Source organism: Heterodontus francisci, unplaced genomic scaffold (assembly GCF_036365525.1).
Source record: "Heterodontus francisci isolate sHetFra1 unplaced genomic scaffold, sHetFra1.hap1 HAP1_SCAFFOLD_484, whole genome shotgun sequence".
Taxonomy (NCBI): domain Eukaryota; kingdom Metazoa; phylum Chordata; class Chondrichthyes; order Heterodontiformes; family Heterodontidae; genus Heterodontus; species Heterodontus francisci.
The window spans coordinates 277,801-303,340 of record NW_027141664.1 but is presented as its reverse complement, the minus strand read 5'-3'; the positions used below and the strand labels follow the sequence as shown (position 1 = coordinate 303,340).

Genomic DNA, 25,540 nt, shown 5'->3' with positions numbered 1-25,540 from the left:
GGTAGCTAGAGTGTGTGCTGGTAGCTGGAGTGTGTGCTGGTAGCTGGAGTTTGTGCTGGTAGCTGGAGTGTGTGCTGGTAACTGGTGTGTGTGCTGGAAGCTGGAGTGTGTGCTGGTAGCTGGAGTGTGTGCTGGTATCTGGAGTGTGTGCTGGTAGCTGGAGTGTGTGCTGGTAGCTGGAGTGTGTGCTGGTAGCTGGAGTTTGTGCTGGTAACTGGAGTGTGTGCTGGTAACTGGAGTGTGTGCTGGTAACTGGTGTGTGTGCTGGTAGCTAGAGTGTGTGCTGGTAGCTGGAGTGTGTGCTGGTAGCTGGAGTTTGTGCTGGTAGCTGGAGTGTGTGCTGGTAACTGGTGTGTGTGCTGGAAGCTGGAGTGTGTGCTGGTAGCTGGAGTGTGTGCTGGTAGCTGGAGTGTGTGCTGGTATCTGGAGTGTGTGCTGGTAGCTGGAGTGTGTGCTGGTAGCTGGAGTGTGTGCTGGTAGCTGGAGTTTGTGCTGGTAACTGGAAAGTGTGCTGGTAGCTGGAGTGTGTGCTGCTGATCAGTGTGTGCTGGTATCTGGTGTGTGTGCTGGTAGCTGGAGTTTGTGCTGGTAGCTGGAGTGTGTGCTGGTATCTGGAGTGTGTGCTGGTAACTGGAGTGTGTGCTGGTAACTGGTGTGTGTGCTGGAAGCTGGAGTGTGTGCTGGTAGCTGGAGTGTGTGCTGGTAACTGGAGTGTGTGCTGGTAGCTGGAGTGTGTGCTGGTAACTGGAGTGTGTGCTGGTAGCTGGAGTGTGTGCTGGTAGCTGGAGTGTGTGCTGGTAGCTGGTGCGTGTGCTGGTAGCTGGAGTGTGTGCTGGTAACTGGTGTGTGTGCTGCTGATCAGTGTGTGCTGGTAGCTGGAGTGTGTGCTGGAAGCTGGAGTGTGTGCTGGTAGCTGGAGTGTGTGCTGGTAGCTGGAGTGTGTGCTGGTATCTGGAGTGTGTGCTGGTAGCTGGAGTTTGTGCTGGTAGCTGGAGTGTGTGCTGGAAGCTGGAGTGTGTATTGGTAGCTGGAGTGTGTGCTGGTAGCTGGAGTGTGTGCTGGTATCTGGAGTGTGTGCTGGTAGCTGGAGTTTGTGCTGGTAGCTGGAGTGTGTGCTGGTAGCTGGAGTGTGTACTGGTATCTGGAGTGTGTGTTGGTAACTGGAGTGTGTGCTGGTATCTGGAGTGTGTACTGGTATCTGGAGTGTGTGCTGGTAACTGGTGTGTGTGCTGCTGATCAGTGTGTGCTGGTCGCTGGAGTGTGTGCTGGTAGCTGGAGTGTGTGCTGGTAGCTGGAGTTTGTGCTGGTAGCTGGAGTTTGTGCTGGTAACTGGAGTGTGTGCTTGTAACTGGAGTGTGTGCTGGTAACTGGAGTGTGTGCTGGTAGCTAGAGTGTGTGCTGGTAGCTGGAGTGTGTGCTGGTAGCTGGAGTGTGTGCTGGTAGCTGGAGTTTGTGCTGGTAGCTGGAGTGTGTGCTGGTAACTGGTGTGTGTGCTGGAAGCTGGAGTGTGTGCTGGTAGCTGGAGTGTGTGCTGGTAGCTGGAGTGTGTGCTGGTATCTGGAGTGTGTGCTGGTAGCTGGAGTGTGTGCTGGTAGCTGGAGTGTGTGCTGGTAGCTGGAGTTTGTGCTGGTAACTGGAGTGTGTGCTGGTAGCTGGAGTGTGTGCTGCTGATCAGTGTGTGCTGGTATCTGGAGTGTGTGCTGGTAACTGGAGTGTGTGCTGGTAACTGGTGTGTGTGCTGGTAGCTAGAGTGTGTGCTGGTAGCTGGAGTGTGTGCTGGTAGCTGGAGTTTGTGATGGTAGCTGGAGTGTGTGCTGGTAACTGGTGTGTGTGCTGGAAGCTGGAGTGTGTGCTGGTAGCTGGAGTGTGTGCTGGTAACTGGAGTGTGTGCTGGTAGCTGGAGTGTGTGCTGGTAACTGGAGTGTGCTGGTAACTGGTGTGTGTGCTGCTGATCAGTGTGTGCTGGTAGCTGGAGTGTGTGCTGGAAGCTGGAGTGTGTGCTGGTAGCTGGAGTGTGTGCTGGTAGCTGGAGTGTGTGCTGGTATCTGGAGTGTGTGCTGGTAGCTGGAGTTTGTGCTGGTAGCTGGAGTGTGTGCTGGAAGCTGGAGTGTGTGCAGGTAGCTAGAGTGTGTGCTGGTAGCTGGAGTGTGTGCTGGTATCTGGAGTGTGTGCTGGTAGCTGGAGTTTGTGCTGGTAGCTGGAGTGTGTGCTGGTAGCTGGAGTGTGTACTGGTATCTGGAGTGTGTGCTGGTAACTGGAGTGTGTGCTGGTATGTGGAGTGTGTACTGGTATCTGGAGTGTGTGCTGGTAACTGGAGTTTGTGCTGGTAACTGGAGTGTGTGCTGGTAGCTGGAGTGTGTGCTGGTATCTGGAGTGTGTACTGGTATCTGGAGTGTGTGCTGGTAACTGGAGTGTGTGCTGGTAGCTGGAGTGTGTGCTGGTAGCTGGAGTGTGTGCTGCTGATCAGTGTGTGCTGGTAGCTGGAGTGTGTGCTGGTAGCTGGAGTGTGTGTTGGTATCTGGAGTGTATGCTGGTAACTGGAGTGTGTGCTGGTAGCTGGAGTGTGTGCTGGTAGCTGGAGTGTGTGCTGGTAACTGGTGTGTGTGCTGGTAGCTGGAGTGTGTGCTGGTAACTGGTGTGTGTGCTGGTAGCTGGAGTGTGTACTGGTATCTGGAGTGTGTGCTGGTAACTGGTGTGTGTGCTGGTAGCTGGAGTGTGTGCTGGTAGCTGGAGTGTGTGCTGCTGATCAGTGTGTGCTGGTAGCTGGAGTGTGTGCTGGTAGCTGTAGTGTGTGCTTGTAGCTGGTGTGTGTGCTGGTAGCTGGAGTGTGTGCTGGTAGCTGGAGTGTGTGCTGGTAACTGGTGTGTTTGCTGGTATCTGGAGTGTGTGCTGCTGATCAGTGTGTGCTGGTAGCTGGAGTGTGTGCTGGTAGCTGGAGTGTGTGCTGGTATCTGGAGTGTGTGCTGGTAACTGGTGTGTGTGCTGCTGATCAGTGTGTGCTGGTAGCTGGAGTGTGTGCTGGTAGCTGGAGTGTGTGCTGGTAACTGGAGTGTGTGCTGGTAACTGGAGCGTGTGCTGCTGATCAGTGTGTGCTGGTAGCTGGTGTGTGTGCTGGTAGCTGGAGTGTGTGCTGGTAACTGGAGTGTGTGCTGCTGATCAGTGTGTGCTGGTAGCTGGTGTGTGTGCTGGTAGCTGGAGTGTGTGCTGGTAACTGGTGTGTGTGCTGGTAACTGGAGTGTGTGCTGGTAACTGGAGTGTGTGCTGGTAACTGGTGTGTGTGCTGGTAACTGGAATGTGTGCTGGTATGTGGAGTGTGTACTGGTATCTGGAGTGTGTGCTGGTAACTGGAGTTTGTGCTGGTAACTGGAGTGTGTGCTGGTAGCTGGAGTGTGTGCTGGTATCTGGAGTGTGTACTGGTATCTGGAGTGTGTGCTGGTAACTGGAGTGTGTGCTGGTAGCTGGAGTGTGTGCTGGTAGCTGGAGTGTGTGCTGCTGATCAGTGTGTGCTGGTAGCTGGAGTGTGTGCTGGTAGCTGGAGTGTGTGTTGGTATCTGGAGTGTGTGCTGGTAACTGGAGTGTGTGCTGGTATGTGGAGTGTGTACTGGTATCTGGAGTGTGTGCTGGTAACTGGAGTTTGTGCTGGTAACTGGAGTGTGTGCTGGTAGCTGGAGTGTGTGCTGGTATCTGGAGTGTGTACTGGTATCTGGAGTGTGTGCTGGTAACTGGAGTGTGTGCTGGTAGCTGGAGTGTGTGCTGGTAGCTGGAGTGTGTGCTGCTGATCAGTGTGTGCTGGCAGCTGGAGTGTGTGCTGGTAGCTGGAGTGTGTGTTGGTATCTGGAGTGTGTGCTGGTAACTGGAGTGTGTGCTGGTAGCTGGAGTGTGTGCTGGTAGCTGGAGTGTGTGCTGGTAACTGGTGTGTGTGCTGGTAGCTGGAGTGTGTGCTGGTAACTGGTGTGTGTGCTGGTAGCTGGAGTGTGTACTGGTATCTGGAGTGTGTGCTGGTAACTGGTGTGTGTGCTGGTAGCTGGAGTGTGTGCTGGTAGCTGGAGTGTGTGCTGGTAACTGGTGTGTGTGCTGGTATCTGGAGTGTGTGCTGCTGATCAGTGTGTGCTGGTAGCTGGAGTGTGTGCTGGTAGCTGGAGTGTGTGCTGGTATCTGGAGTGTGTGCTGGTAACTGGTGTGTGTGCTGCTGATCAGTGTGTGCTGGTAGCTGGAGTGTGTGCTGGTAGCTGGAGTGTGTGCTGGTAACTGGAGTGTGTGCTGGAAACTGGAGCGTGTGCTGCTGATCAGTGTGTGCTGGTAGCTGGTGTGTGTGCTGGTAGCTGGAGTGTGTGCTGGTAACTGGAGTGTGTGCTGCTGATCAGTGTGTGCTGGTAGCTGGTGTGTGTGCTGGTAGCTGGAGTGTGTGCTGGTAACTGGTGTGTGTGCTGGTAACTGGAGTGTGTGCTGGTAACTGGAGTGTGTGCTGGTATCTGGAGTGTGTGCTGCTGATCAGTGTGTGCTGGTAGCTGGAGTGTGTGCTGGTAGCTGTAGTGTGTGCTGGTAGCTGGTGTGTGTGCTGGTAGCTGGAGTGTGTGCTGGTAGCTGGAGTGTGTGCTGGTAACTGGTGTGTGTGCTGGTATCTGGAGTGTGTGCTGCTGATCAGTGTGTGCTGGTAGCTGGAGTGTGTGCTGGTAGCTGGAGTGTGTGCTGGTATCTGGAGTGTGTGCTGGTAACTGGTGTGTGTGCTGCTGATCAGTGTGTGCTGGTAGCTGGAGTGTGTGCTGGTAGCTGGAGTGTGTGCTGGTAACTGGAGTGTGTGCTGGTAACTGGAGCGTGTGCTGCTGATCAGTGTGTGCTGGTAGCTGGTGTGTGTGCTGGTAGCTGGAGTGTGTGCTGGTAACTGGAGTGTGTGCTGCTGATCAGTGTGTGCTGGTAGCTGGTGTGTGTGCTGGTAGCTGGAGTGTGTGCTGGTAACTGGTGTGTGTGCTGGTAACTGGAGTGTGTGCTGGTAACTGGAGTGTGTGCTGGTAACTGGTGTGTGTGCTGGTAACTGGAGTGTGTGCTGGTAACTGGTGTGTGTGCTGGTAACTGGAGTGTGCGCTGGTATCTGGAGTGTGTGCTGGTAGCTGGAGTGTGTGCTGGTAGCTGGAGTGTGTGCTGCTGATCAGTGTGTGCTGGTAGCTGGAGTGTGTGCTGGTAACTGGTGTGTGTGCTGGTAGCTGGAGTGTGTGCTGGTAACTGGTGTGTGTGCTGGTAACTGGAGTGTGTGCTGGTAACTGGAGTGTGTGCTGGTAACTGGAGCGTGTGCTGCTGATCAGTGTGTGCTGGTAGCTGGTGTGTGTGCTGGTAGCTGGAGTGTGTGCTGGTAACTGGTGTGTGTGCTGGTAACTGGAGTGTGTGCTGGTAACTGGAGTGTGTGCTGGTAACTGGTGTGTGTGCTGGTAACTGGAGTGAGTGCTGGTAACTGGTGTGTGTGCTGGTAACTGGAGTGTGTGCTGGTATCTGGAGTGTGTGCTGGTAGCTGGAGTGTGTGCTGGTAGCTGGAGTGTGTGCTGCTGATCAGTGTGTGCTGGTAGCTGGACTGTGTGCTGGTAACTGGTGTGTGTGCTGGTAGCTGGAGTGTGTGCTGGTAACTGGTGTGTGTGCTGGTAGCTGGTGTGTGTGCTGCTGATCAGTGTGTGCTGGTAGCTGGTGTGTGTGCTGGGAACTGGTGTGTGTGCTGGTAGCTGGAGTGTGTGCTGCTGATCAGTGTGTGCTGGTAGCTGGAGTGTGTGCTGGTAGCTGGTGTATGTGCTGGTAGCTGGAGTGTGTGCTGGTAACTGGTGTGTGTGCTGGTAGCTGGTGTGTGTGCTGGTAACTGGTGTGTGTGCTGGAGTGTGTGCTGGTAACTGGTGTGTGTGCTGGTAACTGGTGTCTGTGCTGCTGATCAGTGTGTGCTGGTAGCTGGAGTGTGTGCTGGTAGCTGGTGTGTGTGCTGGTAGCTGGAGTGTGTGCTGGTGACTGGTGTGTGTGCTGGTAGCTGGTGTGTGTGCTGCTGATCAGTGTGTGCTGGTAGCTGGTGTGTGTGCTGGTGATCAGTGTGTGTTGGTAACTGGAGTTTGTGCTGGTAGCTGGAGTGTGTGCTGGTAACTGGAGTGTGTGCTGGTAACTGGAGTGTGTGCTGGTAGCTGGAGTTTGTGCTGGTAGCTGGAGTGTGTGCTGGTAGCTGGAGTGTGTGCTGGTATCTGGAGTGTGTGATGGTAGCTGAAGTTTGTGCTGGTAGCTGGAGTGTGTGCTGGTAGCTGGAGTGTGTGCTGGTAGCTGGAGTTTGTGCTGGTAACTGGAGTGTGTGCTGGTAACTGGAGTGTGTGCTGGTAACTGGTGTGTGTGCTGGTAGCTAGAGTGTGTGCTGGTAGCTGGAGTGTGTGCTGGTAGCTGGAGTTTGTGCTGGTAGCTGGAGTGTGTGCTGGTAACTGGTGTGTGTGCTGGAAGCTGGAGTGTGTGCTGGTAGCTGGAGTGTGTGCTGGTAGCTGGAGTGTGTGCTGGTATCTGGAGTGTGTGCTGGTAGCTGGAGTTTGTGCTGGTAGCTGGAGTGTGTGCTGGTAGCTGGAGTGTGTGCTGGTAGCTGGAGTTTGTGCTGGTAACTGGAGTGTGTGCTGGTAACTGGTGTGTGTGCTGGTAGCTAGAGTGTGTGCTGGTAGCTGGAGTGTGTGCTGGTAGCTGGAGTTTGTGCTGGTAGCTGGAGTGTGTGCTGGTAACTGGTGTGTGTGCTGGAAGCTGGAGTGTGTGCTGGTAGCTGGAGTGTGTGCTGGTAGCTGGAGTTTGTGCTGGTAACTGGAGTGTGCTGGTAACTGGTGTGTGTGCTGGTAACTGGAGTGTGTGCTGGTAGCTGGAGTGTGTGCTGGTAGCTGGAGTGTGTACTGGTATCTGGAGTGTGTGCTGGTAGCTGGAGTGTGTGCTGGTAGCTGGAGTGTGTGCTGGTAACTGGTGTGTGTGCTGGTAGCTGGAGTGTGTGCTGGTAACTGGTGTGTGTGCTGGTAGCTGGAGTGTGTGCTGCTGATCAGTGTGTGCTGGTAGCTGGAGTGTGTGCTGGTAGCTGGAGTGTGTGCTGGTAGCTGGAGTGTGTGCTGGTAACTGGTGTGTGTGCTGGTAGCTGGAGTGTGTGCTGGTAGCTGGAGTGTGTGCTGCTGATCAGTGTGTGCTGGTAGCTGGAGTGTGTACTGGTATCTGGAGTGTGTGCTGGTAACTGGAGTGTGTGCTGGTAGCTGGAGTGCGTGCTGGTAGCTGGAGTGTGTGCTGTTAACTGGTGTGTGTGCTGGTAGCTGGAGTGTGTGCTGGTAGCTGGAGTGTGTGCTGCTGATCAGTGTGTGCTGGTAGCTGGAGTGTGTGCTGGTAACTGGTGTGTGTGCTGGTATCTGGAGTGTGTGCTGGTAACTGGAGTGTGTGCTGGTAGCTGTAGTGTGTGCTGGTAGCTGGAGTGTGTACTGGTATCTGGAGTGTGTGCTGGTAACTGGAGTGTGTGCTGGTAGCTGGAGTGTGTGCTGGTAGCTGGAGTGTGTGCTGGTAACTGGTGTGTGCGCTGGTAGCTGGAGTGTGTGCTGGTAGCTGGAGTGTGTGCTGCTGATCAGTGTGTGCTGGTATCTGGAGTGTGTGCTGGTAACTGGTGTGTGTGCTGCTGATCAGTGTGTGCTGGTAGCTGGAGTGTGTACTGGTAGCTGGAGTGTGTGCTGGTAACTGGTGTGTGTGCTGGTATCTGGAGTGTGTGCTGCTGATCAGTGTGTGCTGGTAGCTGGAGTGTGTGCTGGTAGCTGGAGTGTGTGCTGGTAGCTGGAGTGTGTGCTGGTAACTGGAGTGTGTGCTGGTAGCTGGAGTGTGTGCTGGTAACTGGAGTGTGTTCTGGTAGCTGGAGTGTGTGCTGCTGATCAGTGTGTGCTGGTAGCTGGAGTGTGTGCTGGTAGCTGGTGTGTGTGCTGCTGATCAGTGTGTGCTGGTAACTGGAGTGTGTGCTGCTGATCAGTGTGTGCTGGTAGCTGGAGTGTGTGCTGGTAGCTGGAGTTTGTGCTGGTATCTGGAGTGTGTGCTGGTATCTGGAGTGTGTGCTGCTGATCAGTGTGTGCTGGTAGCTGGAGTGTGTGCTGGTAGCTGGAGTGTGTGCTGGTTTCTGGAGTGTGTGCTGGTAGCTGGAGTGTGTGCTGGTAGCTGGAGTTTGTGCTGGTAGCTGGAGTGTGTGCTGGTAGCTGGAGTGTGTGCTGGTTTCTGGAGTGTGTGCTGGTAGCTGGAGTGTGTGCTGGTAGCTGGAGTGTGTGCTGGTTTCTGGAATGTGTGCTGGTAGCTGGAGTGTGTGCTGGTAGCTGGAGTGTGTGCTGGTAGCTGGAGTTTGTGCTGGTAGCTGGAGTGTGTGCTGGTAGCTGGAGTGTGTGCTGGTTTCTGGAGTGTGTGCTGGTTTCTGGAGTGTGTGCTGGTAGCTGGAGTGTGTGCTGGTAGCTGGAGTTTGTGCTGGTAGCTGGAGTGTGTGCTGGTAGCTGGAGTGTGTGCTGGTTTCTGGAGTGTGTGCTGGTAGCTGGAGTGTGTGCTGGTAGCTGGAGTGTGTGCTGGTAGCTGGAGTTTGTGCTGGTAGCTGGAGTGTGTGCTGGTAGCTGGAGTGTGTGCTGGTTTCTGGAGTGTGTGCTGGTAGCTGGAGTGTTTGCTGCTGATCAGTGTGTGCAGGAGTAAGTTTCGGAGGACTGAGGTCCTAAATAATTGACTGATGTTGGAGTACATGCTCTAATGTGTGGGAATTCTCATCTTCACCTTCTGTTGTGTCAGGTATCAAAGCAAAGGCAGAACACAATCTCTCGGGCCAGAAGATGGAACTTCAACACACAATCTTCCCTTGGGAACATTTGACATCTTTCCAGAATCTCATATTGGTAAGAGTTTTATTCCTTAATACAGAAGGAAAACAAGACTCTCGCACAACTAGTGAAGCATTATTGACAGGTGGGCTGTTATAACTAGTTGTGACAGAGATGGAGAGAAAGGATCTTTGGACTTGATGGGGAGTGCAAAACTAGGGGCCAAATATATGATAGTCACTAATGAATCCAACTGAGAATTCAGGAGAAATTCTTTATCCAGAGAGTGGTGAGAATATGGAATTCACTACCACACAGGAATTGTGAATAGCAAAGAGGCATTGATAGGGAAGCTAAACACAAAGGGCAGAAAAGAGTAGGATTTTTGTTCATTCACAGGATGTGAGTGTCACTGGCTAATCTCTAATTGCCCTTGAGAAGGTGGTGATGAGCTGCCTTCTTGAACCACTGCAGTCCATGTGGTGTAGGTAAACCCACAGTGCTGTTAGGAAGGGAGTTCCAGGATTTTGACCCAGCGACAGTGAAGGAACGGTGATATAGTTCCAAGTCAGGATGGTGTGTGACTTGGAGGGGAACTTGCAGGTGGTGATGTTCCCATGTATTTGCTGCCCTTGTCCTTCTAGGTGGTAGAGGTCATGGGTTTGGAAGGTGCTGTCTAAGGAGCCTTGGTGCATTGCTGCAGTGCATCTTGTAGATGGTACACACTGCTGCGACTGTGTGTCAGTGTGGTGAAGGGAGTGAATGTTTGTGGATGGGGTGTCAATCAAGCGGGCTGCTTTGTCCTGGATGGTGTTGAGCTTCTTGAATGTTGTTGGAGCTGCATCCATCCAGGCAAATGGAGAGTATTCCATCACACTCCTGACTTGTGCCTTGTGGATGGTGGACAGACTTTGGGGAGTCAGGAGGTGAGTTACTCTCTTCAGGATTCCTAGCCTCTGACCTGCTCTTGTAGCCACAGTATTTATATGACTACTCCAGTTCAGTTTCTGGTCAATGGTAACCCCCAGGATGTTGTTAGTGGGGGATTCAGTGATGGTAATGCCATTGAATGTCAAGGGGAGATGGTTAGATTCTGTCTTGTTGGAGATGGTCATTGCCTGGCACTTGGGTGGTGCGAATGTTACTTGCCACTTATCAGCCCAAGCCTGGATATTGTCCAGGTCTTGCTGCATTTCTACACAGACTGCTTCAGTATCTGAGGAGTCATGAATGGTGTTGAACATTGTGCAATCATCCGCGAATATCCCCACTTCTGAGCTTATGATTGAAGGAAGGTCATTGATGAAGCAGCTGAAGATGGTTGGGCCTAGGACACTCCCCTGAGGAACTCCTGCAGTGATGTCCTGGAGCTCAGATGAAGTAGGATGGGAGGAGGCTCGTGTGGAGCATAAACACCAGCACAGACCTATAAGGCTGAATGGCTGGGCTTCTGTGTTGCACTTGCTATGTAATTTTATATTGCTGGATTAGTCTGTTTGGGGAAGGGAATGAATCTCAAGAGATGTCTGTTTATTGTTCTGATCATCACAATGTCCTGTATTTGCTAGATAAAGATCCTGAAGCCCGAGTGCTTGATTGCTGCAGTGAGGGAATTTGTTGCGGAGAAGCTGGGCCCTGACTTTCTGCCAAGTCCCGCAGTCCACCTCAGAGACGCATTTGATGAAACCGATGCCTTTACTCCACTGATATTTCTCCTGTCCTCTGGTGAGGGAGTCCGGATTCACCACACAACTTTCAGAATGCGCTTGCTGGCGAGTCGAAGGGAAGGGGCATGGCTTTAGGAGCTGGACACTGCAGGGTTAAAAGAGTAGGTGAGAAGAACGGGGAAATGAGGCACTCCCTCAGTACTGACCCTCCGACAGTGCAGCACTCCCTCAGTACTGACCCTCCGACAGTGCAGCACTCCCTCAGTACTGACCCTCTGACAGTGCAGCGCCCCCTCAGTACTGACCCTCCGACTGTGCAGCACCCCCTCAGTACTGTCCCTCCAACAGTGCAGCACTCCCTCAGTACTGACCCCCCCGACAGTGCAGCGCCCCCTCAGTACTGACCCTCCAACAGTGCAGCACTCCCTCAGTACTGACCCTCCGACTGTGCAGCACTCCCTCAGTACTGACCCTCCGACTGTGCAGCACTCCCTCAGTACTGACCCTCTGACAGTGCAGCACTCCCTCAGTACTGACCCCCCGACAGTGCAGCACTCCCTCAGTACTGACCCTCCGACAGTGCAGCACTCCCTCAGTACTGACCCTCCGACAGTGCAGCACTCCCTCAGTACTGACCCTCTGACAGTGCAGCACTCCCTCAGTACTGACCCCCCGACAGTGCAGCACTCCCTCAGTACTGACCCTCCGACAGTGCAGCACCCCCTCAGTACTGTCCCTCCAACAGTGCAGCACTCCCTCAGTACTGACCCCCCCGACAGTGCAGCGCCCCCTCAGTACTGTCCCTCCGACAGTGCAGCACTCCCTCAGTACTGACCCCCCCGACAGTGCAGCGCCCCCTCAGTACTGTCCCTCCGACAGTGCAGCGCCCCCTCAGTACTGACCCCCCCGACAGTGCAGCGCCCCCTCAGTACTGACCCTCCAACAGTGCAGCGCCCCCTCAGTACTGACCCTCCGACTGTGCAGCACCCCCTCAGTACTGTCCCTCCAACAGTGCAGCACTCCCTCAGTACTGACCCCCCCGACAGTGCAGCGCCCCCTCAGTACTGACCCTCCAACAGTGCAGCACTCCCTCAGTACTGACCCTCCGACTGTGCAGCACTCCCTCAGTACTGACCCTCCGACTGTGCAGCACTCCCTCAGTACTGACCCTCTGACAGTGCAGCACTCCCTCAGTACTGACCCCCCGACAGTGCAGCACTCCCTCAGTACTGACCCTCCGACAGTGCAGCACTCCCTCAGTACTGACCCTCCGACAGTGCAGCACTCCCTCAGTACTGACCCTCTGACAGTGCAGCACTCCCTCAGTACTGACCCCCCGACAGTGCAGCACTCCCTCAGTACTGACCCTCCGACAGTGCAGCACCCCCTCAGTACTGTCCCTCCAACAGTGCAGCACTCCCTCAGTACTGACCCCCCCGACAGTGCAGCGCCCCCTCAGTACTGTCCCTCCGACAGTGCAGCACTCCCTCAGTACTGACCCCCCCGACAGTGCAGCGCCCCCTCAGTACTGTCCCTCCGACAGTGCAGCGCCCCCTCAGTACTGACCCCCCCGACAGTGCAGCGCCTCCTCAGTACTGACCCTCCAACAGTGCAGCGCCCTCTCAGTACTGACCCTCTGACAGTGCAGCACTCCCTCAGTACTGACCCTCCGTCAGTGCAGCGCCCCCTCAGTACTGACCCTCCGACAGTGCAGCACTCCCTCAGTACTGACCCTCCTGCAGTGCAGCACTCCCTCAGTACTGACCCTCCAACAGTGCAGCACTCCCTCAGTACTGACCCTCCGACAGTGCAGCACTCCCTCAGTACTGTCCCTCCGACAGTGCAGCACTCCCTCAGTACTGACCCTCTGACAGTGCAGTGCCCCCTCAGCACTGACCCTCCGACAGTGCAGCACTCCCTCAGTACTGACCCTCCGACAGTGCAGCACTCCCTCAGTACTGACCCTCCGACAGTGCAGAGCTCCCTCAGTATTGACCCTCCGACAGTGCAGCGCTCCCTCAGTACTGACCCTCCGACAGTGCAGCGCTCCCTCAGTACTGACCCTCCGACAGTGCAGCACTCCCTCAGTACTGACCCTCCGACAGTGCAGAGCTCCCTCAGTATTGACCCTCCGACAGTGCAGCGCTCCCTCAGTACTGACCCTCCGACAGTGCAGCGCTCCCTCAGTACTGACCCTCCGACGGTGCAGAGCTCCCTCAGTACTGACCCTCCGACAGTGCAGCGCTCCCTCAGTACTGACCCTCCGACAGTGCAGCACTCCCTCAGTACTGACCCTCCGACGGTGCAGAGCTCCCTCAGTACTGACCCTCTGACAGTGCAGCGCTCCCTCAGTACTGACCCTCCGACGGTGCAGAGCTCCCTCAGTACTGACCCTCCGACAGTGCAGCACTCTCTCAGTACTGACCCTCCGACGGTGCAGAGCTCCCTCAGTACTGACCCTCCGACAGTGCAGCGCTCCCTCAGTACTGACCCTCCGACAGTGCAGCACTCCCTCAGTACTGACCCTCCAACGGTGCAGAGCTCCCTCAGTACTGACCCTCTGACAGTGCAGCACTCCCTCAGTACTGACCCTCTGACAGTGCAGCGCTCCCTCAGTACTGACCCTCCAACAGTGCAGAGCTCCCTCAGTACTGACCCTCCGACAGTGCAGCACTCCCTCAGTACTGACCCTCTGACAGTGCAGCACTCCCTCAGTACTGACCCTCTGACAGTGCAGCACTCCCTCAGTACTGCACTGGGAGTGCAATCTGCATTACATGCTTAAGTCTCTGGAATGGCCCTTGATCACTAGACCCTCTGACCCCGAACCACGGCCACCAGGCCAGGGGACGTAGAGTGGCTGGTGCAGAAAAGAAAGTGATAGAGAAAGGTTCAGGGGGACATGGAAATCTCTGCTGCCTTATTGAGTGTGTGAAACATGAATAATACGGGAGCAACCAGAATGTCTGTCTGGACCTGGCCTGCAGGCAGGAACAAGGCATGGTGCTAGTAACAGGAAGAGTGCCAAGGCCCCAGTCCTGGCCTGACATGGGCAGTAATAGGGTCTGAGCTGTGTGGAGTGCTGGAAGGTATCAGTGGGGTGAGACCAGTGTCTTGGGCAGTGGTGACTGGGCCCCTGCAAGTATGAAGGGCTGGATCAGAGATTGCAAGTGGGGGTGAGTTCATGGAGGGGTTGTGGTGGTGCTGGTGAATTATTGATTTTTAAATTACATCAGTTTGTTGTGTTAGAATAGAACAAGACAGTGGATCCATCATGAATTATTGGTTACTTTTTTGGTCAATGGAAATTTTTGTGATGACCACATTTCAAACTGTTTTGCTTTCTTATAAATGTGAAAATTGAGCCAGTCAGCAAGCGTATGATCTGCAGCTACATATGTTGCACACCACTCTTTTACTTAACGGTGTATTTTTTCTGTCTCCGCAGATATAACGTCTAATCTGAGTACATATTTTGTTTTTACCAGGCACTGACCCAGTCGCTCAGGTGCTGCGTTTTGCGAAGGAATACCGAGGGAACACAGATCACCTGGACATGGTGTCTCTGGGTCGGGATCAGGGACCCATCGCAGAAGACATGATCCAGAAAGCTCAAGTCCGCAAGGGGCGCTGGGTCTTCCTGCAGAACTGTCACCTGGCTGCCTCCTTCATGCCAACACTCCAGACCATTGTAGAATCGTGAGTCCATCCAACATAAACCATCACCTGAAAGGACAAAAACATCATGGGCTGGGGCCCTGAGTGTACACCAGCCCTCAGAGTATACCCCCCTGACAGTATACCTCCCTGACGATATACCCTCCCGAGAGTATACGTCCCTAACAGTATACCCTCCCGAGAGTATACCCTCCAGAAAGTATACACCACTGACTGTATACCATCCCGAGAGTGTACCCCTCTAACAGTATACCCTCCCGGGAGTATAACCCCCTGACAGTATACCCTCCCGAGAGTATACCTCCCCGACAGTATACCCTCCCGACAGTATACCTCCCTTACAGTATAGCCTCCTGAGAGTATACCTCCCTGACAGTATACCCTCCCGAGAGTATAACCCCCTGACAGTATACCCTCCCAAGAGTATGACCCCCTGACACTATACCCTCCCGAGAGTATAACCCCCTGACTGTCTACCCTCCCGAGAGTATACCTCCCTGACAGTATACCCTCCCGAGAGTATAACCCCGTGCCAGTATACCCTCCAGAGAGTATAACCCCCTGACAGTCTACCCTCCCAAGAGTATACCTCCCTGACAGTATACCCTCCCGAGAGTATACCTCCCTGACAGTATACCCTCCCGAGAGTATAACCCCGTGCCAGTATACCCTCCCGAGAGTATACCTCCCTGACAGTATGCCCTCCAGAGAGTATAACCCCCTGACAGTCTACCCTCCCGAGAGTATACCTCCCTGACAGTATACCCTCCCGAGAGTATACCTCCCTGACAGTTTACCCTCCCGAGAGTATAAACCCGACAGTATACCCTCCCAAGAGTATACCTCCCTGACAGTATACCCTCCCGAGAGTATAACCCGCTGACAGTATACCCTCCCGAGAGTATAACCCCCTGACAGTATACCCTCCCGAGAGTATAACCCCCTGACAGTATACCCTCCCGAGAGTATAACCCCCTGACAGTATACTCTCCCTAGAGTATACCTCCCTGACAGTATACCCTCCCGAGAGTATACCTCCCTGACAGTATACCCTCCCGAGAGTATAACCCCCTGACAGTATACCCTCCCAAGAGTATAACCCCCTGACAGTATACCCTCCCGAGAGTATAACCCCCTGACAGTATACCCTCCCGAGAGTATAACCCCCTGACAGTATACCCTCCCAAGAGTAAACCTCCCTGACAGTATACCCTCCCAAGAGTATAACCCCTGACAGTATACCCTCCCAAGAGTATAACCCCTGACAGTATACCCTCCCGAGAGTATAACCCCCTGACAGTATACCCTCCCGAGAGTATAGCCCCCTGACAGTATACCCTCCCGAGAGTATAACCCCCTGACAGTATACCCTCCCGAGAGTATATCTCCCTGACAGTATACCCTCCCAAGAGTATAACCCCTGACAGTATACCCTCCCGAGAGTATAACCCCCTGACAGTATACCCTCCTGAGAGTATAACCCCCTGACAGTGTACCCTCCCGAGAGTATAACCCCCTGACAGTATACCCTCCCAAGAGTATAACCCCTGACAGTCTACCCTCCCGAGAGTATAACCCCCTGACAGTATACCCTCCCAAGAGTATACCTCCCTGACAGTATACCCTCCCAAGAGTATAACCCCCTGACAGTATACCCTCCCAAGAGTATACCTCCCTGACAGTATACCCTCCCAAGAGTATAACCCCCTGACAGTCTATCCTCCCGAGAGTATAACCCCCTGACAGTATACCCTCCCAAAAGTATAATCCCATGACAATATACCTCCCAAGAGTCTACCCCCCTGAGAGTATACCCCTCTGATTGGACACCCTCCCGGGAGTATACTACCCGACAGTAGACAATCCGGAATATACCCCCTGACAGTTTGACGCCCCAAAATCATACCCCCCCCGACAGAATACCTCCCACCCGACAGAATACCTCCCACCCAACAGAATACCCCCCCCAACAGAATACCCCCCCGACAGAATACCCCCCTGATAGTGTTCCCCCCCCCACGAGAGTATACCCCCCGACAGTATACCCTCCTGAGATATACTCTCCTGACCGTGTACCTCCCTGACAGCATACCCCATTCACAGTATACCCTCCCGAGGGTATACCTCCCTGACAGTATACTGTGCTCCAGGAGTGTACTCACCCTGAGAGTGTACCATGCCCCCCGAGAGTGTACCCCCCCGAGAGTGTACCCCCCCAAGAGTGTACCCCCCCAAGAGTGTATCCCCATGTGAGTGTACCCCCAAGACTGTAACCTCCCCGAGAGTGTAGCCCCCCCCCGAGAGTGTAAACCACCCGAGATTGCACACCCCTCCAAGAGCCTAGCCCCACCGAGAGTATATCCGCCCCGAGAGTATACCCTCTGACGAGAGTGTAACCCCCCCTCCCCCCCACAAGAGTGTACCACCCCCGAGCATGCACCCACCCCCCCAAGAATGTATCCCTTCCCGGGTGTATAGCCCACCCACCCTCAACATTGCACAGCTCCCCTGAGAGTGTAGCCCCCCCATCGAGAGTGTACCACCCCCGCCGAGAGTGTACCCCCCCCCCACTGAAACTGTACCCCCCTCGACGAGATCGTACCCCCCAGGTCTCCGCCCCCCCTGCCCTACTGAGCGTGTACCCACCCCTGCCGAGCTTGTACCCCTTCCCACTGAGTGTACCACCTGAGAGTATACCTCCTGCCAAGAATGTTTTTTATTATTCTTTCATGGGATGTGAGCGTCGCTGGCTAGGCCAGCATTTATTGCCCATCCCTAATTGCCCTTGAGAAGGTGGCGGTGAGCTGCCTTCTTGAACTGCTGCAGTCCATGTGGGGCAGGTATACCCACAGTGTTGTTAGGAAGGGAGTTCCAGGATTTTGACCCAGTGACAGTGAAAGAACGGCGACAGAGTTCCAAGTCAGGATGGTGTGTGACATGGAGGGGAACTTGCAGGTGGTGGTGTTCCCATGTATTTGCTGCCCTTGTCCTTCTAGTTGGTAGAGGTCGTGGGTTTGGAAGGTGCTGTTGCCAGGATGTTGCCTGGGCTGAAGCATTTCAGCTATGAAGAGAGACTGTAAAGGCTAGGGTTGTTTTCCTTAGAACAGAGAAGGCTGAGGGGGGACCTGATAGAGGTATACAAGATTGTGAGGGGCATTGATAGGTTAGATAGGAAGAAACTTTTTCCCTTAGCGGAGGGGTCAATAACCAAGGGGCATAAATTTAAGGTAAGGGGCAGGAGGTTTAGAGGGGATTTGAGGAAAACTTTTTTCACCCAGAGGGTGGTTGAAATCTGGAACGCACTGCCTGAAGGGGTGGTAGAGGCAGGAACCCTCAACATTTAAGAAGTATTTAGATGAGCACTTGAAACGCCATAGCATACAAGTGCTGGAAAATGGGATTAGAATAGATAGGTGCTTGATGGCCGGCACAGACACGATGGGCCGAAGGGCTGGTTTCTGTGCTGTGTAACTCTATGACTCTATAAATGTCTAGGGGAGATGGTTAAATTCTCTCTTGTTGGAGGTAGTCATTGCTTGGCACTTGTGTGGTGTGAATGTTACTTGCCACTTATCAGCCCAAGCCTGAATATTGTCCAGGTCTTGCTGCATTTCTACACGGACTGCTTCAGTATCTGAATGGTGCTGAACATTGTGCAATCATCAGCGAACATCCCCACTTCTGACCTTATGTTTGAAGGAAGGTCATTGATGAAGCAGCTGAAGATGGTAGGGCCTAGGACATGTCCCTGAGGACTTCCTGCAGTGACCTGGAGAGAGAAGGACCGAGAGAGAGAGAGGGCACGGTGGGAGCAGAGCTGTAAAAAGCACGCCAAAAGGACAGTCAGAGACGAGAGAGAGAGAGAGAGAGAGAGAGAGAATGAGAGACAGACAGAGAACACGGTGGGAGCAGAGCTTTAAAAAGCACGCCAAAAGGACAGTCAGAGACTAGACAGAGAGAGAGAGAGACAGAGAGAGACAGAGAGACAGAGAGAGAGACCACGGCGGGAGCAAAGTTTTAAAAAGCACACCAAAAGGACAGTCAGACTAGAGAGAGAGAGAGACAGAGAGAGCGGGCACGGCGGGAGTTACGAGTAGGAAGGTCTACATATCTGTGTAATCAAGAAAAGTATAACTTTAAAACAAGTAAGTAGCTGGTGAGTATTTTGAACAAGTGAGTTGGTGGTGAGTATTTTTGTGAGTCTTCTTCTTTGGCCCCCTTGTCTCGAGAGACAATGGGTAAGCGCCTGGAGGTGGTCAGTGGTTTGTGAAGCAGCGCCTGGAGTGGCTATAAAGGCCAATTCCAGAGTGACAGACTCTTCCACAGGTGCTGCAGATAAAATTGGTTGTCGGGGCTGTTACACAGTTGGCTCTCTCCTTGCGCTTCTGTCTTTTTTCCTGCCAACTGCTAAGTCTCTTTGACTCGCCACACTTTCGCCCCGTCTTTATGGCTGCCCGCCAGCTCTGGCGATCACTGGCAACTCACTCCCACGACTTGCGATCAATGTCACAGAACTTCATGTCACGTTTGCAGGCATCTTTAAAGCGGAGACATGGACGGCCGGTGGGTCTGATACGAGTGGCGAGCTCGCTGTACAATGTGTCTTTGGGGATCCTGCCATCTTCCATGCGGCTCACATGGCCAAGCCTTCTCAAGTACCGCTGACTCAGTAGTGTGTATAAGCTGGGGATGTTGGCCACCTCGAGGACTTCTGTGTTGGAGATACGGTCCTGCCACCTGATGCCAAGGATTCTCCGGAGGCAGCGAAGATGGAATGAATTGAGACGTCGCTCTTGGCTGACATATGTTGTCCAGGCCTCGCTGCTGTCGAGCAAGGTACTGAGGACACAGGCTTGATACACTCGGACTTTTGTGTTCCACGTCAGTGCGCCATTTTCCCTCACTCACTTGGCCAGTCTGGACATAGCAGTGGAAGCCTTTCCCATGCACTTGTTGATTTCTGCATCGAGAGACAGGTTACTGGTGATAGTTGAGCCTAGGTAGGTGAACTCTTGAACCACTTCCAGAGCATGGTCACTGATATTTATGGATGGGGCATTTCTGACATCCTGTCCCATGATGTTCGTTTTCTTGAGGCTGTTGGTTAGGCCAAATTCGTTGCAGGCAGCCGCAATCCTGTCAATGAGACTCTGCAGACACTCTTCAGTGTGAGATGTAAGGTTTATTTTAACTCGTGAACTGTATTGATTTTTAGTAGGATTTATCAGTACTGGTAAGGTTTTATTAATAATTCTAAGATTTTTTAGCAGTAACAAAGGGTCAACTAATAAATAAAGGAATGGCAGGGGTGCTTCAACCTCGAGAGTGCACCTCCTGTGGACCTCCTGAGGAAAGTGATGCTTCACCTGGAGAGTGCAGCCAGAGCCAAGTCCATGGCACCCTGGGTGGCTCAGCTGTACAGTGAAGGTACAGGGAAGACTGGAAGAGCCATAGTGAAAGTGATTCAATAGTCAAGGGAACAGGCAGACATTTCAGTAGCTACAGGCGTGAATCCAGGATGGTGTGTTGCCTCCCTGGTGCCAGGGTAAAGGATATCACTGAGCAGCTGCAGAGCATCTTGAAGGGGGAGGGTGAACAGCCAGCAGTCGTGGTGCACATCAGAATTGACAACATAGGTAGAAAGAGGAATGTGGTCTTGCAGTCAGCATTTCGGGAACTAGGTAAGAAATTAGTAAGCAGGCCCTCAAAAGTAGTAATCTATGGATTACTCCCAGTGCCACGTGCAAGTGAGTTTAGATATAGAAGGGTAAGACAGATGAATGCGTGGCTGGAAAGATGGTGCAGGAAGGAGGGCTTTAGATTCCTGGGATATTGGAACCGGCTCTGGGGGAAGATGGGACCTGTAGGCTGGACAGGTTGCACCTGAACAGAGCTGGGACTGAGTTTCTTGTGGGATGTTTTACTTGTGCTGTTGGGGAGGGTTTAAACTACTTTGCAGGGGGGATGAGGATCTGAGGGTAGACTCAGTTGGGACAAAATCAGAAATGAAAATGGAAGGCAGAAAATTAATGGATGAGTCTGGAACACAGAGGAAACAAAGGTTAGAAAAATGTTTTTAAAAGTTTGTCAGTGCTCAAGGGTATCTATTTCAATGCAAGGAGTATTAGCAAATAAAGCAGATAAGCTGAGGGCACAGATAGACACGTGGCAGTATGATATCATAGCTATTACAGAAACTTGGCTGAAGGAGGGATAGGAATAGCAGCTCAACATTCCTGGCTACAGGGTTTTCAGACACGATAGGGAGAGAGATAAGAAAGGAGGGGGAGTGGCAATTTTGATCAAGGAAACTATTACAGCTGTGAGAAGGGATGATATGTTGGAAGGTTCATCAAATGAGGCCATATGGATTGAGCGAAGAAACAAAAAAAGGGGCAATCACACTGCTGGGAGTGTACTATAGACTCCCAAACAGTCAGAGGGAGATAGAAGAGCAGATATGTAGGCAAATCTCTGAGAAGTGCAAGAACAATAGGGCAGTAATAGTAGGGGATTTTAACCACCCCAATATTAACTAGGATAGTTTTAGTGTGAAAGGAATTGAGGGGGCAGAGTTCTTGAGGCACATTCAGGAGAACTTTTTTGCCCAATGTTTTCAACAAGAGAGGGCACAGTTTTAGACTTAGTTTTAGGAAATGAAAATGAGCAGGTGGAAGGAGTGGCAGTGGGAAAGCATTTTGGTGGTAGTGATCATAATTCAGTCAGTTTTAACATAATGATGGAAAAGGACAGAGATAGATCAGGAGTTAGAGATCTCAATTGGGGAAAGGCCAATTTTACTAAACTGAGGAGTGATTTAAAGGAAGTGGACCGGAAACAGCTACTTGAAGGTAAATCGGTGTCAGAACAGTGGGAGGTATTCAAAGGGGAGATTCAAGGTGTTCAGAGTAAACATGTTCCCACAAAGAAAAAGGGTGAGGCGGCCAAATCTAGAGCCTCATGGATGACAAGGAGCCTACAGGGTAAGATAAAGAAAGTTTATGTCCGACACCGAGAACTCAATACTACAGAAAGCTGAGAGGAGTATAGAAAGTGGAGGGGTAAAATCAAAAAGGAAATTAGGAAAGCAAAGAGAGGGCATGAAAGAATATTGGCAAGCAAAATCAAGGTGAACCCAAAGGTGTTTATTGAATACATTAAGAGTAAGAGGATAACCAAGGAGAGAGTCGGGCCCATAAAAGGCCAAAAAGGTAACCAATGTGTTGGGGCGGAAGATATTGGTATGGTTCTTAATGAATACTTTGCGTCTGTCTTCACAAAAGAGGGGGACGATGCAGATATTGTAGTTAAGGAGGAAGAGTGTGAAGTATTGGATGTGATAAACATAGGGAGATAGGAAGAATTAATGGGACTAGTATCCTTGAAAGTTGATAAATCACCAGGGCCAGATGAAATGTACCCCAGGCTGTTAAAAGAAGCAAGAGAGGAAATAGCAGAAGGTCTGACCATCATTTTCCAATCGAAGGATTGGAGAACAGCTAACTTTGTACCTCAGTTTAAAAAGGGAGCGAGAGAGATAGACTGAATAATTACAGGCCAGTCAGTATAACCTCAGTAGTGGGCAAATTTTTGGAATCTATTCTGAGAAACAGGATAAACTGTCACTTAGAAAGGCACGGGTTAATCAAGGATAGTCAGCATGGGTTTGTTAAGGGAAAATCTTGTTTGACCAACTTGATCAAGTTTTTTGAAGAAGTAACAAGGAAGATAGATGAGGGTAGTGCAGTTGATGTGATCGACATGGATTTTAGCAAGGCTTTTGACGAGGTCCCACGTGGCAGACTGGTTAAAAAAATAATATCCCAAGGGATCCAGGGAAATGCAGCAAGGTGGATACAAAATTGGCTCCGTAACAGGAAACAAAGGGTAATTATTGACGAGCATTTTCACGACTGGAGGGCTGTTTCCAGTGGCGTTCCACAGGACTCAGTACTGGGTCCCCTCCTTTTTGTGGGATATATTAACGATTTGGACATAAATATTGGGGGTATGATCAAGAAGTTTGCAGACGACACAAAGATTGGCCATGTGGTAGATAGCGAGGAGGATAGTTGTAGGCTGCAGGAAGATATTGATGGTCTGTCAGATGGGCAGAAAAGTGGCAAATGGAATTCAACTTGGAGAGGTGATGCATTTGGGGAGGTCCAACAAGGCAAAGGAATACATGATTAATGGGAAAATACTGAGAAGTGTAGAGGAAGTGAGGGACCTTGGAGTGAATGTCCACAGATCCCTGAAGGTAGCAGGATAGGTCGATAAGGTGGTTAAGAAGGTATATGGAATCCTTTCCTTTATTAGCCAAGGTATGGAATATAAGAGAGAGAGATTATATTGGAATTGTATAACTTATTGGTTAGGTCACAATTTGAGTACTGTGTGCAATTCTGGTCACCTCATTACAGAAAGGATGTAATTACACTCGAGAGGGTACAGAGGAGATTTACGAGGATGTTGCCAGGACTGGAAAAATACAGCTATGAGGAAAGATTGGATAGGCTGGGATTGTTCTCCTTGGAACAGAGAAGGCTGAGGGGAGATTTGATTGCGATGTACAAAATTGTGAGGGGCCTGGATAGAGTGGAGGTGAAGAGTCTGTTATGCCCAGGTGAGAATGAGGTCTAGGGTTCCCTTTCAGCCTTCACCTGGTCTTACCGTAACAGGGTTTAACTTTAAACACAGCATGTTTTTAGCTCCCCCTTGGTGAATCTTTGTTCACTGCTTTCCAATTATAACCTGCCCCCTTGGTCACTTTTTCCCCTTCCCTGTCTAACCTTTTGCCAGCCTTGTACCTGCCTGTCCCTTTTTGTTCTCAGCGGGGGTCCCTTACAGTTCACCAGCTCTCTGCTGGAGGATCCTCCTAACACTGGTACAGGACTTAGAGGTGCAGATTTCACTGTAGGTTGGGGTTTCTCTTCAACCTGGCACAAGTGGCAACTCCTGCAGTACTCCACCACATCATTGTGGAGTTTTGGCCAGTCAAACTGTTGTCTTATACGGGCTTTGGTCTTTCGTATACTGGCATGTACAGCCACTGTAGTCTCGTGGGCCCTTCCTAATATTTCTCCCTGGTACCTTTGTGGCATCACTGTCCACTGTCCACTGTGAATTACTGTCCACTCCTTGCTCTCAGATCTGTGAGGAGAACTCCATTTGCTCATCAGTACCTCATTCTTTAAATAGGAGCAATCAGGGACTCCCTCTGCTTCACTTTCAGACTGGGCAGCCTGTCTCACAATAACTCTCACAATACTGGGTCGGCTCGCTGAGCCTCAGCTAGGGAAAACCCATTTAATTCATTCCCTGGGTCTTCTAACTTCCCAAAGAAAGTCTCAGACTGACAAACCTGGTCATCTGCCTGCAGTACCAATTCAGTCTCCTCTGGGTGAGCTGGTTTGATCATGGCCTGATCCACTACACATTCAGGGAAACTGCAGGGGACAATCTCCTCCCACTGCCCTGTCTCTCTGACCTCATGCGGTCTTTCTTTCACTACTGGGGGGGCTACCGCCTTCACCCCAGCCAGATTATTACCTCAGAGCAGGTTAATCCCGTCCACAGGCAACCTAGGGATAATCCCTACGGTCACCGATCCCAGAACTAGATCGCACTCTAGGTGCACCCGATGTACAGGTACAGGCATACACTGCCCTCTAATAACATTCACCACCATTCTGGTGTTCACTGTACTCTCTGGGGGGAAAGGTCAGGCCTTTTCCCAGTAAAAGGGATCTGGTGGCCCGTGCCCCTGAGAATCACTATGGGCTTGCTTGCCGCACTCGAGGCTTATGGGGTTACTTTCCCTTCAAACACAAAACCCTGATAACCTTCAGAAATCTTATTAAATTTTCCTACACTTGCAGCCATAAGCTTCCCAGGTCCCACTCTTACTGCATTTAAGGCCACAGCTTGTTTTGCTGTGCTTTCCATCAGGTCTTCACTGAGTGGGTGTGCCCTGATTAACCCTAAAGGTTTTCCCTTTAGTTTCCAGTCTGATTTTAAATCCCTTGCGTTATTACAATGGAAACACACAGGTCTCCGGGTCTCACTCTTGCTCACAGCACCTTCCTTTTTGGCTAGAGGAGGGCCCCGTGTCTCCTGCTTTTCTTTCTCTCCCAGGTCTGCTTGGGATGCTATTACCTTCCCATCCTTTGTCCTTTTCGGATTTGTGGGAGTGACTTGGAAAGGTTCTTCCCTGGGAAACCAACTTATAAATTAAAGCAAACTCATCGGCCAGAACGGCCACTTGCCGGGCTCTCTGGACCCGCTGCACCTCTACATGAGTCTTTATGGAGAGTGGGAGAGAGTGTTTAAATTCCTCTAATAGAGTTACTTCTGAGATTCTCATAGCTAAGCTGTACTTTAAGAGCCCTCAGCCACTGGTCAAAAGCCTGCTGCTTACTTCTTTCAAACTCCAGATAAGTTTTATTAGCTTGCTTCTTGAGGGCTCTAAACTTTTGGCGATAGGCTTCGAGTACTAGTTCATATGCCTTGAGGAAAACATTTTTTGTCGGTTCGTAATTTGATGAACTCTCATCTGGCAACAGGGAATAAACCTTATGGGCTTTTCCAGTTAGCTTACTTTGTAGTAAAAGAGGCCAGGTCTCAGCTGGCCATTTTAGCTGCCTTGCCAATTTCTCAAAGGACACAAAAAAAATCCTTCTACATGCTCCTCATTGAATCTTGGAATTAGTTGAGCTAGTTTTAACAATTCTGTACCCAGCCCTGAATTCTGCTCCTCCATATTGGCTGTGCTTTCACTGGGGTTACTCTGTTGCCCCCGAGTTAACGCAAGCCGCTTCAGCTCTCTTTCTTCACATTCCTTCTGGAATATTCTTTGTCTTTCTCTCTCCTCCCTCTCTTTGTCTTCACATTCCTTCTGGAAGGCACTTTCTTTCTCCCTTTCCTCAAATTCAACTTTCCTCTGTTCTAATTATATCTTTGCTAGCAGTACCCTGTCTGGGTCTGCTTCTAACTCTGTTTCTGCTTCAGATTCAAGAGAAAAATGGTTGGCCACTAGCCTTAGGAGTTCAGAGCTCCTAGTCTTGCCACACTGCTCTGCCATTTTCCTCAACTCCTCCATACACAGTGCTTTTAACTTATCCCAAGTTACTTCAACCTGGCTTGGGGAGCTACTAGCTTCAGTTGCAGACATGTTAGTATTCAATCACACACAACTACAAGAAAACCGGTATTGAAAACTTGCTCTTTTTTGATTGGGAACAATTTGGCTTCCCACTTCCAATTTCTCTCGTTTGCCTGTGGGTCATTTCCGGACACTAGCACCCAGATTTCTGTTACGACCAGGTGAAAAAGAAGTCTAGGGTTCCCTTTCAACCTTCACCTGGTCTTACTGTAACAGGGTTTAATTTTAAACACACT

General features: G+C 51.6%; 1 protein-coding gene across 1 annotated transcript in view; it reads left to right on the top strand.

The window, feature by feature from the left end:
* The window catches only part of LOC137364330 (dynein axonemal heavy chain 6-like), a 1,069,890-nt gene that overhangs the window by 839,517 nt on the left and 204,833 nt on the right, over nucleotides 1–25,540 (top strand). The window contains exons 24-26 of the mRNA XM_068027612.1: nucleotides 8,767–8,870; nucleotides 10,364–10,520; nucleotides 13,951–14,161. Of these exons, the coding sequence (XP_067883713.1) occupies nucleotides 8,767–8,870; nucleotides 10,364–10,520; nucleotides 13,951–14,161 (472 nt within the window). The remainder of the gene's footprint in view (nucleotides 1–8,766; nucleotides 8,871–10,363; nucleotides 10,521–13,950; nucleotides 14,162–25,540) is intronic.